Source organism: Stegodyphus dumicola, chromosome X1, assembly GCF_044657685.1.
Source record: "Stegodyphus dumicola isolate Sdum_Otavi_A_Nest chromosome X1, ASM4465768v1".
Taxonomy (NCBI): Eukaryota; Metazoa; Arthropoda; class Arachnida; order Araneae; family Eresidae; genus Stegodyphus; species Stegodyphus dumicola.
In genome coordinates, this window is record NC_140780.1 from 131641636 (window position 1) to 131657519 (window position 15884).

General features: G+C 33.8%; 1 protein-coding gene across 1 annotated transcript in view; it reads left to right on the forward strand.

Moving 5' to 3' along the window:
* Positions 1-5965: 5965 nt before the first annotated feature.
* Positions 5966-15884, forward strand: part of LOC118189055 (uncharacterized) — a 42106-nt gene continuing 32187 nt past the window's right edge. The window contains exons 1-4 of the mRNA XM_035359590.2: positions 5966-6071; positions 8610-8681; positions 9008-9386; positions 15252-15790. Coding sequence (XP_035215481.1) covers positions 8618-8681; positions 9008-9386; positions 15252-15790 — 982 coding nt within the window. The 5' untranslated portion in view covers positions 5966-6071; positions 8610-8617. The remainder of the gene's footprint in view (positions 6072-8609; positions 8682-9007; positions 9387-15251; positions 15791-15884) is intronic.

The following is a 15884-nucleotide window of genomic DNA, read 5'->3' on the forward strand; positions in this document are numbered from 1 at the left end:
CTTAGAAATCTTTTATACTGCTAGAACCTGCAAGAAATTCAATTTAGAAAACTTTTATCTTTTAACAACACCGTCCTTAATGAATCGCTTCTTAATATATATTAGATACGTCTCCTTGTAAAACTTTCGACTTCTTAAGTTAACAAGTACTTATTTGTTAATACAAGAGGTCTAATGATATAAAGAATTAAATCTTTTTTCGATATAATTCGTCCCATCCAAAGCACTTTCGAGAAACAACAAAGTAGCCTAATGATAATAGCAAGACAAAATTGCTTTTCCATTTTCCCCATTGCTCTTAATGCCTTCTTTTTACTATGTTCAAAGTACATTGAACAAAGAAGCTTCATGCTTTTCAAGGTCATTAAAGAACTTGCATTATCGCTTACATTAAGATAAATCTGTCATTGTGAATTAAGGGATTAAAAAAGAAAAAAAAAGAAAAGAAAACCTATCTGAATTTTAAGAAAGTGGCGCAGTTTCGGAAAAATTAATATGTCTTTGTAAACAGCAAATGTGATACTCGCATGTTTGTCCACTTGAATATTCCATCGATTCTTGCCTGCTGCAAAGACTGTTATAAAATTTAATTAGATTAAACTCATAACAAAACTTCTGTTTAACCACAATTCAAAATTAAATCTATAGAGTAAAAATAGCATTGAAAGAATGGTTTTATGTCTTTCAAGAAAATCATGTACTGTCAGAAAATAGATTTGAAAATTTACTTAGCTCGCTTTCAGTAGCAGAAGAATATAAATCGCAGAAAATAAATTTAAATGGAAATTTAACGAAATTTAGTAGAACAGATTTTTCACTTAGTATTATTAAAATTAAAAGCCTACTAAATGCAACGAATTAATTCATGTGAAATTCTGGGATCTATTAAACTATGTAGCACGGAACATGAAATAAACTTGTAAAATGAGATTCTGAGAAGATCTTAATTCACGCTAACTTCATTTAACTCGGAAATACATTACTAGATATACACAGGAGTAGAAATGATGTTATACAAATGATTTCTGGAGGTGAAGAGATTTGCGAAAATAGAAGATGTCGAATCTTGAAAGATAGATGAATTTACCTCAGAATTATGGTGGAAGTTAAAGCTTGCTTTGTTTTATAGATTCTTACTACTTACACTGTGTTAAAATAGGAGAAATAGTTATGTACTGTATAACTCTAAACAATTTCTCCTTTAAAAGGTCTCGTTTTTAAAATTCCAATACGAAACCCATACCAATACACCAATTTTTCTGGATATGAAATTTCTGCTTATTATGTTTTCCCGATTGAAATAATTCCGAAATGAAAAGAGTATGCATTTTTGCATTATGCTAGTTACGCTTGCTAGTTTAGTAAGTTTAAATACGTGAGCATAAAACTTTATTTTCAAGAAATTTAATTATATAAATGTAAAATAATTATTTAATAATCAATCGATAGATGAAATTCTTCTGTTTCGACTATCGAATTATGTATATATATATATATATATATATATATGCAGGGTAATTAAAAAATATCCGGTACAAATGTAAAGGTAAGAACAAGGAACTCAAATAAGACGAAATGATGCGTGTAAGTTTTGGCACTTAAGAAATGTACGAATAACAGGTAAGTAAGAAAGGCAGGTTGTATAGTCATTAGATTTATTTTGGAGCAGAAAACATGAAAAATGACGAAAATTCTGCGGCTTCTAACTCCGGACTTCCCGATTGCTAGCCGGACGTATTTGCAATTACACCACTAAGCACTTATAAGAAAGGTGAAAATTCATTACAAATGTGTATTTAAAAGAAAAGAGTATTTTAATCATTCAACTTTTAACAATAGTTGCTCGAAAGTAAGACTACCAAAAATTATACAAGATTCATTCTCGTGCAGCTCTCAGTTAATACACTAAAATGATTGATGATCCGGTAGCTGTCACTCGGAAATTTCTTAGTTTATCCTTTGAGCAACTCTTCTGTTCACAGCCCCAGAAATGAAATGCATATCAGCGAGCTCCGTGTTCGTTTAGCGATGCATACCGCTCCATATCTGCAATGGGAACGATGATTTACGATGGACAATCTCAGAACGCCCTTTTTTACCTCAAAGTGCCATTCCAACATTCTATTACAAAGTCTATTTATTTCTGTCCCCTTTATCTGCTTTTATATATTTGCCAGATATTTTGGAATCATCCTGTATACACGATGTATCTGAACTGATGGTTACAACTTTAAGAGATGATAAAACATCTCAAAAGTAGCAATTTTCACAAAACAATGTGTGGCGAAATGTGAAATGTGAATGCGGAAAAAGTAAGTAAAAAAAAAAAACCACAGAAGTCGAAAAGTAATTTTAATTACGGATATACTAGAAATTACGTTTGATATTTCCTAGGAATAATGTTTGATATTTCCGAGGAATAATGTTTGGTATTTACAAGACTTGTTCAAACGAACGATCACCATCTGCAATGTTTGCATCACAACGATGACGAAGTGATTGGTCATTCATTTGAACGCATTGTAGAGTTATTATTATTCTAATTAACTACTTATTATGATTTAAACCTTTACTATAAAGTCTTTTCCGTTTCCTCTTTAGAAATGTAAATGAGTTACGGAGTATTTAAGTCGAGGCTTCTGAACTGTAAGACATAGCATGTTTCTGCCTCTCGAGGCCTCGTTACTAGCTTTCGCTAGCTCTGATAAGATTGTAAGTCTTTGCATTATTGCTGTCGACATTTAATTGTTACGCATGTGAGAAGTTCTAGAATTTTAAATCAGTTGTGTAATCTTTAACTTCTAGGCTTGGTTTTAAATTTGAATTTGACTTTTACTTAAATTACTTAGCCACAAGTGATAGCTGGTTTATGTTCAAGTTATGTTTTATTTAAAAAGTAGTTTTAAACCTTTTCAAGACTCTTGCTACTTTCGGCATAGCAATTATTCGCTCTACGTCTGTTAGTCTACGCTACCAAAGAGGGTTAACCTCTATACATTTTTGTAAACAGAAAATATTATTTCTTTTAAATATACGTGACTAAAACGATTTTTCATTCTCCGTTTTTTTTTTCCGTATTTATGTTTCCGCGTTAATATTTTCACATTCTTCCGCACATAGTATTGCGACAATTACAACTATCTGATACTCTGGCCCCTCCTTATTGTTGCGATCATGAAATCTATACGTGCCACAGTGCTGTTGGTCTCTACTCACGTGACCGGAAGGCGAGCGTTTCCGAGAATTTCAAACGTCACTCAGTTTGAAAAATAAAATCAATTAACTTATGCATGTTAATGTGCACTACAGGCTGCTGATTATAGAATTCTACACACAAGAAAGCTACCTGAATTATGTTATGCGCACAAAGTTTAAGAACGCTCTTCTGCAATGGGTTTAATCTATCCATAGCCGAAGAAATAAATTTATTTTAGGTCATTTAAAAAGTTGTAAATTGTGTCTTTTGATGCTTTTGTTGGATTTTTACTGTGCTCCAACTGCAGATGTTATAAGGAATTTTCTCCTTCCCCACTGTTTGCTTTCGAGATGTAAGTGACAGTAAATCTAGCTAACACTCGGTTGATCCGGAGTTCGGATCCCCGTGAGGGCATAGCTGGCTTTTCATGTTTCTCATGCTCTAAGCAATCAAATGCAGACAATGGCGCCTAACTATAAAATGTTGGTGGCCTAAAACTTGTCCAAACCTGGATTTGGCGATTACGTCTTCTACTTCCTCAGCCGCTTTATGAGTGGGAGATAGTATAAGAAATTTTCGCGTTCACTGCTCGCCTTCGCGATGTAAGTTGTAACTATCCCAGCTAGCATTGAAAGATCCGGAGTTTTAATCCTATCGTGGATATAACTAATATTTGGACTTTTGTCCCTGCAAATAATATAATACTAATAATGACAAACAAGTTGCAGCGAACCAAAATATGGTGGACGATAGCTCGTCACCACCTGAATTTGACACCTGGATCTTCTCTTTCTGCAGTCACCCTTTAAGTGGGAAAGAATATAACTAATTTTTGCCTTCCCCACTGCTTGCTCTCGTGGCGTAATTGGGAACTATTTCGTTTAACAAAATCGGAAGACCTGAAGTTCAAATCACGGCATGTCCAGTTTTGTAAATTCTTCTAAGAACTTGCAGAAATTTCTGGCTTCAAACATTAGGACGCCTCGAACTCTGATGAGTGTCTTTTTAAAATGTTGTTGCTTCGTGACAATGTTCAGCACCTGAATCAGAATAATCAAAATTGAATGAATCTAAGGATTTGGCTTGATTTGCTTTGTTTGATTACGCAAAAGAACACAACAGCTACCTACCTAAGACTACGGGCAGTCTCGGCCATGGGAATATGAAATTTGTGAACTTGGTGGTTCTGAAGGCCCCGGAAAGTTCACTTATTGGCCGACCCGGTGGTCTGGCACGTCTTAGCGCAGCGTGGTTCTAGTAGCCAGGGGGTTAGCGCCCCGGGTTTGCTGGGTAATGTCCCGCAGCGACGGGCAGCCCGAGCGACTGGTAGGTAGCAAATTAACGACCAGTGCCGTCTGGTGAATGCCAGGCGGTGCGCCGCTCCAAGGAAGCAAGAGCGGAGGTTCATCCGCGCCTTGTTCTGAAGGAAGAGTGGACCTGCAAATGCGGTTCAGTCTCGTGACTTACCTACCTAAGGAGAAAGATGCCTTCGTGAAGGACTTTGTAAGGAAAATTTTCTCATATACAAGTTAAACATGGGGGGGGAAGCGTAAAAGCGCTCTTGCAGCCAGCCCTTTTGCCGTATTTGAACCCGTGTAGAATCACCAGTGTTCAGCGACTTTACCCCTTGGCAGCTGTTGAGCTCAAAATATCAAGGAAGGCAAAAAGTATTATTTGCAAACATCTACAAAATACAAAAATCAAAAATACCCTTTCTAAGATACCAAGTACTTAGTCTGATAGTGCTATACGCAGCATTGTTGACCGCTTATGGTTAGTTTGCTATATGCGATTAGGAAGTTCCATGAGAACCTTTGAACCATTCAAGTTCCATGAGACTCTTTCACTCATTTAAATGCCTTAGCTGCTTTTTTTCCAAGTTGCGGTCAGTTACTAACCTAAAACTTATTCTGTTTCAAGTTTCATTTCAACAGTTCGAGTAACAATTACTTTCTTCTGAATACCAGATTCCAACGAATAATATGCATAAATGATATAAAAGCGTAAAGTTTAAAACTATAGCATTTCTTAATGTGCTTGAGATATAGCCATATAAGGTAACTGTGCTTTTAGAGACACGATATGTGTCAGGAAGTAATTTAAATAAGATATTTATTTTTCTGATGCTAACGCTGAATTAAAAAAAGCTTCAGTGACCTCATCTGCCCGAGTAGAGAAAATGTCTTCATCGAATTATTGTCTATAATGATACTGAGATGGTGAATATTCACACACAGATGCATCATATAGATAGGGACAAGAAATTCCGAAACGTAGTTTATTTGGCCCCCAAAATTTTCATAAATTCTTTCTTGCATACTATTCATTTTTTTTTAACAATGGAAGAGATAGAAATGTTAAGTATTTTATCAGGTTTTATTTTTTTTAATTTTTTAAATTTTTTTTAATGATTGTGAAATATTATACGTAAAATTGTTTTGTTCTTGGACAATGGAATATAGTGTAATCGTGTCTAGTATCATTTGTTTACTCATAGGCAAGACCGGTCTTCACTATTTACACCACTGAAATACTTAGCGAATCTGGTCATAAAACTCGGACTTTCGTTAGTTATTTCAGGTGCCTGAATAGGTCATCGCTCGAATGGGTCCGATGACCAAACCTCACTTTCGAAAAAATTTCCCCACGGAAGAAAATACTAGCAGTGAGAGCAACAACTCAAAACTCTTTGTATTATATCCTGTAATAAACTGACCTTCGCTTGAGGTGACGACCCTACGTCAGAAGAAAACCGGTTCTGGTCGAGAAGAGACGCTCCTGCATTTAACTGACAGATCGCAAACTCACCTGTAGACTAGCCGGCGAAAACTCATCTAGTTCCCAAAAGTTGCAGGAGCGCTGACGAAAAGAACAGGTAAGAGGCATTTTATTATTAAATTCCATGCTACACTTCCATTATATTTCCGAAATCCTTTTAAACGCCGGAAAACGAAATAATATCAGCATTTCAATTCGTAGACTTCTTTTTAAAGAATGTATGGTATTGCGTCACACATGTGTATCTACTTATTATATGCATATATTACTGCTCAACACTTATCAAATACACGGTTTTAAAAAAATTAGACTTACCTCTTGCATTATCCAAGAATTGCCTGTTCATATCTTGGGAGACTTACGAGTTACTTTAATTATTTTTTTGTAATTATTATACACAGTGTTAATAAAGTTCAATATAGTTTTAGTTTGTAAGCTTTGGCCATTTCATTATGGAAACACTTAACTGGTGGTCACCATTGCCTCCTATGAAGGGACGGACAGTGACAACATGTCTTTTACGGGATTCGAACCCACTACGGCAGTCTGTATTACTAACCACTATACCGACTGGGCGGCATCAGGAAATCATATATACTGTCTAAAAAAATGTTTTTCTCTCTTTGTTTTAATTTTTAACAATTACTTAACCAGCATTAATTTTAAAAAGATAAAAGTTTTCTCAGTTTTGATGGAATGCAAGTTCTTGATTTTTTAAGCAAGATTAGAATTTTGTCTTCCAGTGCTATCAGCTATTGCTTATTTCATTCCCTCAATCAGAACAATATAAATGAACGCTTCCGAAAATACCGAAGAAGCATTGACTGGAGCAAATGGATCTTTCCTTTAGGATCTAGGAAAGACTTCCATATGTTTTTATTGTGCACTCTTTTTTTTTTTTTTTTTTTTTATGAACTTCTAGTTGACATATGTAGCCATAGTTGTCAGACTCGCGTTGAATCAGCTGGGTCATAAAAGTACTTAACTTGAAATCCTGTCATATAACTGATTTAAAATCAAGTAATTTTAATTTGTAGTAATTGCAAGGACCCAAGAGTCATTGTGTTTAGATAAAGTTCAATTTCAAGATATTATTAAAAGTAATTTGAAGAAGGTTATGCACTGTGTCAGCAAAATTACAAGCTTCAGTTTATATATACATGACTTATAGTCAGCTTATATAGTGTACTATAACTAAAACTGTCGATGTAATAATTTTTTTACCTTTCAGATTGATTTAATTTTTGAATTAGATCCTTAGATCATATGTTTGATGAAATTACTCACCCGAATGCATAGAAACCAATCAGGACACCAATCAGATGCTACAGTTCAATCTGCGCAACAAAAATTAAATAATTACCAAAGAAGTTTAACATGCCTTTGGGTACATAGATGTAACTTTTGTGTTCAGTCTATAACGATCTTCATGCTGTAATTAAAAGAAATTACGTACAAACAGCAAACTCTAATGATTTTTTCTTTAATGATTAAAGTGAAGAGAAAAACGCTTTGTAAATAAGAGACATTATAATGAGCATAGTTGCAAGAAAAGAGTTGAGCAAAGACAAACAGTCTGAGAAAAGGAAGGAACTAAATAAGTACATGCACCAGAGTTTGTATTTTTCAGACTTGAAGTAGGGAAGCATTTCACGCTGCAGAACCATGTTTAAAATAATTAGCAAACTGAGCAGCATGCTGAGCAATGCTGGATTTGTGTATAAGATAGGCAAGCTATTTAGGGCCAGCCCTTTCTTGGGCGCCGCCCCCTCCAAAAAAAATTGTCCCGTATACCTTATAAAGGCCGCATGTCTCAAATAGCTTAGGACCTCATCAAGCCTAAATCCAAGCTGATGCTGAGCGTATAATATAAACCCTTCAGCGGGTAAAAATGCGTTTACAAGTATAAAATAATTTAAAGAGAATATGCATAAGATAAAATTTACATTAAGTATTTGAATTGAGATTTATATCTCAAAAAATATTTAACTAAATAGCATTATTCAAGTCAAACAAAAATTTTAAAACTAATGATGTCCCCAAACCTCTGATTAGGTTCCGTCTGAAGTAAAGCTGCGTTTTATGGGGAACGAAAATGCTGTTATTCTTTTATCAATTGCCGAAGTGTCAATCAATTAAAAACTTGAAAATATATTAGTTATAAATCTACATTTATAAATTAAAATTTTTTAAAGATAAGTGTAGCGAAAGAACTGAGATAACTTATAATAAATGAAGATATATGAGAAAATGAATTCACAGAATATATTACAATTAATCTTAAGGAAATTTTAAACTCCTTAATCTGAGACCGTTTACTTAAAAATAGCACTAAATGTTCCACCAAATAATGAATTCAGTGAAATTCCATATGATAGATACAGAATGTATTTACGAAACTCAGTGATTCTGAAAATGACGTGGGAAAGTAAAATTGTCTAAAGAAACTAATGATTCCAAACGTTATATATTCTGCAAGAAACATTAGCATCTCTTGGCATTCCGTATAATCCTTTAAAAAATTTATTTACATAGAATATTTTATTCCAAACAAATGACATTTTATATTCTATGCGATGTGTGAAAGTTATGCTGTTTTACGTAATAAATCAAGTTGAATTTTCTTTCTTTTCAGGTTTCAAAATGATTACACCAGAATGCAAAACTTCTGTGTCCGTAAATATCGTTAATTTCATGTTTTATGGTGGTAAGAAAGCTTGTTTCATCAAAATTTCATAAATAACACATTTAATGTTTAGCGGTAAAATTTAATGGCGCGAAGTAATTTGAAAATTTCTGTTAGAATTGAAAAAAATGTATTAATATCTCTTATGACTTCTATGTTTTGCGGAAAGTTCGAAAAATAATGTTCCCAGGATATTAAGCATTGATAAATTAACATACTTTCGTTTTTACCAAATAATTTGTTTTCCTTCTTAAAGCCATCACTTAAAAAAGCGCATTAAAAGGTAAAGCTGTATATTCATTCTAATCATGCGATGCATTTCTTTACTTAAATTATTGTACTTACAGGAATATCATGTATCATACCATTCCTCAGCGTGCACATGAGAACACTAGGTCTGACATTGTGGCATACTATATGGGTGCATGTTGCGTCTGGGCTCATTTGTATTTTGATTCCGCTTTTAGTCGGGCCACTAGCTGAGAGGAGACCAAGTACTCCAAGAAGGTATCTCTACAAGTTATGCTTCACGTTTTCTCTTTTGATCGCAATTTTCACCTACACAGCTCTTCTAGCTGTGCCAAGAGTCCGAAGAATTCCGAGACAACCTTTGGTTGATTTCGATTGCTCTTCACCAATGACTGCTGTGATTAATTTGGAAAAATGTGCCAACTGGGAAACGTGCTCTGATGTGGCTAATGCTTGGTCTTCAAATACTCGTTTTAGGTAAGAAAGTATTCTAAATATTTGCTTTTAAAATTATTTTATATAACTTTGCTTCATTTTTCTGTATCAATTATTTTGAAATTTTATGTCCCTTAGAGGCTTAGTATGTGTATTTGGGATTTTATTTTGATCGTCAGTGGGTGAATTTAATGAGATATAACTATTTTAATTAACATAATGTTTAAGCATTATTAAAAATTTAAACGGAATTAACTATTTTAAAACTCAAATAAATTTTCCTGAACTAATTTTTATTTGACCCTTAATTTAAAAGAATAATATCGTGCTATACAAATGACTAGCACCTCACGCTATGTTCATATTATAGGCATGCTGTGCTTCATACGATGCTCACATAACGATACCTTGAAGCAGTATAAAAAGGCATATTTAAAGAAAGATTTTTCATTACGAAATGTCACTTACTTATTATATTTTACTCGCATAGTAAAAGTCGTGTTATATTTTGTGTAAAAAGAAGAAACTCTTGCCAACACGTCTCGGATTTCGATTCAGAGAGAGAATTGTAACCTACCGGGACTGGGAATTATCACACATTGCTCTATCTGATCGAGTTCCAATGGCTGTTATAAAAATTTGCAATCGAAAGATTTAGAAGAACCGTGCAGAGGGATGTACGGGTCCTCAACGATTCCTGTTCACCAATCCCCGAAATAACAGGTAAATTGCTTGCAACCCTGTTTGGGATCAGGCAACACATCACCCCCTTTGAGTACGAAAATTGGGTGTGTTGCACAACATCAAATATCCAGGCGTACGGTTCGACGACATCTGCAACAACACGAATTGTAAGCAAGGCATCCATAACTTCGGCTTCCTTTGATGTAACAGCAAAATAATCAGCTCGAATCAGCTTTGCCAATAGGACATATCCCTTTTGCTTCTAGCTCCGTATTTTGTCCATCCACCATTACATTACTGAGGTTTCAGTTATCTGTGAATGTGTCATACCATTGGGACCCCAGTCACTACCTTTCAAAATGATAAAGCAAGACTGCATGTCGCTCATATGGTCTTATATTTTCTCAACACACAGGTTGCCCTTCCCGTCGTGTTCTCAACAGAACACTCATTATCTAATACGACAAATGAACTCTGGTACGGAGCTGAAGCCGTATGAACTGTAATTTCCAAAATGCCATTCGAAATCTGCTCTACATCGTGCCTAGACGTATAACACCTGCTACTGTTGCCAACGGTGGATTCTCAGGGTTGCAATGTCTGCCTCTTCTATACCTCAGAATTATCTAAAACTTTAACCAACTCATCTTTCCATTATGATACATTTGTAAGGTAAATATAATTCTGCTAAATGCTTTTCATCTTGGTGAAGAAATTTTAAAGTTCAGCAGTGCATTTCAGTGAAAAAAAGGCACTTTATCTATTACTTAATTTTTAGTATTTATTAAAAAAATTAAATAGACTAAACAGGATCAAATAAAACACATCTAAACAAAAAGAAAGCGAAGCAACTTAGTCGATCTAAGATTTGCTCAAGAATTAGCTTCAAATTAACTTACTTTTCGCATAAAGAAAATGTATGTTTCTGAAAGGTATGATAAACTAGAGTTTCCAGAGCGATGCTTATTTTTTGTAGATAAAAATCTTGCTTAAGAAATCGCAAATCAGCTAAATATAGGGACATAAAGAGAGCAACATTAAGAACATGATAAGACTGAAAACATTTTCTTCTGTTATAAATATTTTCAAAATACTTTTTTATTCTTGATTATTTTTAGAAACGGAAAAAGTATCATTTAAAGTGGATAATATTTCATCATTTTTGAAGATTCTTATTTATGCTTCTACGAATCCACTGCATTAACGACATATATGACACTTATGTACAGACGTAAAATGTAAACATAGATATCAAAAGTATTTGTACGCTCTAATAGTTAACCAAATTGAGAAATATGTTTCAAAAGTATGTAAACAAAGTAGACATGAAACCTCATTTGTCCTCCTCCTTGTATATTACAGAGTTGCAGGAATAGCTTCAAAAACAAGTTATTTACTTTCATTTTTTGGCGTATATCTCCAGATTTCTGTGATTTTGATAAATGTTTTATGCACCATTTTTGTGCCGATGTTAGTAACTAATCTGTAAGGAGTCTTTTACATACTTTCGCAGCCTAATCGGGTAACTGTGTGCGGACAAAAAGCTTCATGTCAAAACCTAGAACAACGCCTGGTGCATGTTGCATGGAATTTAGCTCTGCTGATATCTATTGGAAAATCTCCATAGTTCATGTTACTTTCAGTAGCTGCCAAAAGTGCCAGATTTCTTCCTTATTCTCCCGCTTATTCTCTTCGGCCTTTCAGAAGGTTACACATAACTTGATTCAAATTGAGTAGTTTGTAATGAAGCTACTAAAATGCATTAATTATGCATTTTAAACCAGAACAATTTACCTACGTTAATTTCAAATATTGGCCTAAATTTAACAAAAATAGTATTACTTACGCAAGGCTACCAAAAAAAAAAGAAGTATTTTACATCAACAGAATTCAATGAACATCTTTACTGATACGTATTCAGCTGATAAAAGTAGTTAATTGACAAGTTCATTAACAGTTTAGACAAATTTAGGAATACATATTTCGAAAAAATAAAAAATTTAAATAAAACAGCTTTAACAAAAGGGAAACCAAACTTTCTTAAGAGATTATAACTATAATGAAGCAGTATCTATTAAAAAAGTACATAGTGTATTTAGCTGTAATAGAAGAAAAGTTACGCTGTAAAGCAACTAAAACCAAGAGGTCCATCGCAAAGCTTTTCGTTTTTTTTTTTTTTTTTTTTTTGGTCACGGTTAAAAGCATAGTTTTATTATAATTATTATTTAAAATTGCTCTAAACTTCATCTATGGCCCCTGCCCATTGATTAGATTAGAGGATTTGAACATGAAGTTGGCAGGTAACTTAAGAGCAACTTTTTACAAAAAAGTGGTCCATTCTTGCAACAAACAAATTCAGGCTCCTGCTATTTAGATAGGCTGATGGATTCAGCTATTTCCGAAGAAATTCCATCTGGCATCCGGCAGTTGGGGAAGATATTGTATACGACACAGGGTTTTATTTTATTTTTCTTACTTTTTGGCTACAGTTGATGTCGACAAGCTGGAAGAAATCTTTCAAACTTTTTAAGAGGGGATGACCTCTGTAATTTGCTTTTATCTGAGAATATCCAGATCCTTTTAAGTGTGAGGGGAAAGAATACATTCCTCATGAAGCTGAAGAAAAGAATCTAAAAAAAAAAAATACTCAAAGAAAAGAATTTAACGAAAAAAAATTTCATTCGTGCAGTTGGTAGTCTTTTTCCCTTTACTGTATAGTTGGACAACATCGATCGCTTACTTCACTGGTTTGGCCGTGATATCGTCGGGGCTTAGCGCATACACGTCCTCATATATTAGCTAAGTTATTCTAGTTTCTTCGATTTTTGGTTTTTGTTTGTATTTTCGTCATACATTATAGAACATTTCGAAACTGCCTCCGATTTTCTTTTAAAAAGTGCAACGCAATTCGCACAAATATTATACATGTATTTTCAGCATTATATTCCATTTATAAGTATTTTCTCTTCTCTCCCTTTCTGCATGCTTTCGTGGTGCAACTCGATAGCACGTCAGTCTAACAATCGGGAGATCCGATGTTAGAATCCCGGCGAGGGCACTGCACATTTTTCAAGTTTCATGCATCGATGTAACGTAAGTAATATATCTGCACACTTACAGTATTATTTTGGAGATTTTGCTTTTATTAACTCCCAGATCAAAGCATGTTTCTCCGAGTTATGCTGTCGATAGGCTCAATTTTAACACTAAACTAGCTAGCGATGTCTGGGAAGGAACATGGGAGGTTATTGTGATTGCTCACTGACATTCGACTCTGCTAAGTATATTGATATCTAATAGTCCCGGATCGACAATATCATCATAGAAATTTTCCCGAAATAAACAAAAACAAATTTGGTGACACTCAGTTTTTCAAACACTGGGAAAGGAGGTACCAAGTACTCATTTTAAAGACATATTCACTGAAGAAATTTCATAAGTAATACATATTTTAGGCGAAAGCGTGAGGAAAAATCAGGAGTTCCTAGATAAATATAATATTACTCCGTTTGTGTGAGATGAACGTCGAAGAGCCTAGTGAACTATGTAGCGACATATCACTAAATTCAAACCACTAAAGATGTAGACTCGAGAACGGTTAAACTACTCTTTATTTCACTCAAACAAGAATAACAGTCGGGCCCCTTCTCTGGCTTACAACAAGCCTCTACTCGAGCTTTAATTCAGAATAAGAAATAAGAAACAAAACTATAATTAACTAAACAAAACTTAGCCGAAGCTAAACACAATTGTAGTTGGCTCTTAATTTAAACTATCCGGCGAATATCAAAAGGCACGGAAAATACGGCTAAGCATACCAGCTTCAAGAGTGACTTAGCCCGAAGGCAAACACGCGCTACTAAGGATTCCTAGCACTTTCTATCGAAGTTAGTTGAACTTTCCTTAAATACATCTTCTAACTCGTTTGCATTCAAAGCGATTCTAAAACTCATTCTGGTAGGAAGTTGTAAATGGAAACAAGAATTGATAGGAAAAGGCTTTGAAATCAAAATAACTGTTCTAAAATTAAAATATACCTTACAGTTATAAAAAGCCATTGACACAGATAAGTATTTACTTGCAATTTTAAACAAACATTCATTGCGAAATATTTTAAGATGAATTATAAATATTTTTAAAGTAAAACTGAAGCATCAAATTGAGTATTGAATTAGTTAATATATCATGGAGAGTTTTAAATTCACTTAATTTTTCCGCAACTATAATGGCTTAGCACATTATACTTGCTGGTTTTCAATTAAAGGAATGTTTTTCCGTCCGTTCTAGTATATACCAACCGAAACACAAACACGAAACGAAACCTTCAACATAATTTAAATGTAATCATTAATATCGTCCCTGGTTTGAAAAGAAAGTTAATGTCAATCAATTAACTTGATATTATAAAATGAGTATTAAAACTTTCAATGTTTTTGCAAGCGTATCGTAGAAAGACTTGCCTCAAAACTCAAATGAAAGAAAAAATAAAAATAAGGCATGACCTTTTAACATTTTAATTACAAATTAATTAGTGCATTACAGTCTTCTGTAGCGTAGTATCCGCTTTCGAAAGCAATAGATTAAAATTTTGATGTCAATATATTTGGTTTAATACTTGTCTAACTGTTAATTGCACGAAATCTTTCTCTTAGCTGAGTGTATTTTGCTTCTTTTTATGGTCATGAGTAGTTCGTCACACATTTGATTTATATCTATGGGAATGAAATAACACCGAAACAGAATCATTTTTGTACGTAAATAAGTTTTAGTAAACACAAATTTGAAGCCATCTATCGTAATATGAGAAAACAATCTACGAAAAACAGCTTTATTCCTTTTTTGCGTAGAACGAAATCGCTAGAATAGCCTAAACATCCGCGAGAAAAAACAGATTAAAGATTTAACGCAGAAATTTAATTTTAGAATTCAGATCATTCTTGATACCACAAATCTTTAATGTCAAATAATTTGTTTAATTAAGTTTTAAGTGCGTATATATCACTATATTTTAAATATCTCCTTAAATTTTGAGTAAAGTTTTATAAGACTTTTTTAGGCTCGGTTGAATTAAATAAACACAAACTGTATCCAGATTTTCAAGTTTTTTATCGACCAATTAAAACAGCTTGCATATAGCTTTAAATTTAAATCAGTGCGTAATAATGAAATACTATAATTTTTTATATCATTAAGCTTTAGAACTCAGATTGAGAATTTTTGCAGGTTATCTCATTGTCGATACAGAAACACTGAACTTGAAGACTCTAGACCATATCCACCAGATGCACCAAACCCACTCCATATGTGCTTTCGATCTATATCAAATACAACGAACTTGTGCCTTGTTTATGATGCTCATGTACGTGAAAATTCAAACTTGGAATTCAATTCTGATCTTAGATTATGGCAATTCACCGAATATAGAAACGTATCTACGAAAGAATTTTCGTTTGTTGACAGCGACATAACATCGTCTTCCCTCAACGTATGCAATTTTGTTCCTGCCAATACTGGAACAATAATCAAAGTCAACAACAAGTCACACGATTCTGTATTTTGTCGACGTTCTCCAGCTGAAGGTATCACTGGGATTAAATGCTTATTATCAATGTTTACTGATGGAAAGAAGCCACAATGTTATGATGTCATTGGGGACTTATCACTCACCTTTTGGACATATTTGGGACTGAGGTCAGCTGCTGATGCTTTCCTTATATCTGCTTTGTGTCTCATGGAAGGAATCTCCCTGCGTGTGATACAAGGTACGTTTCTTTCGTTTTAATAAAAATCATGCTAATAATTTATATTTTTTAAATTTCATTGGCATTTGCTTAAGTTTTACTGCACTTGCTACAC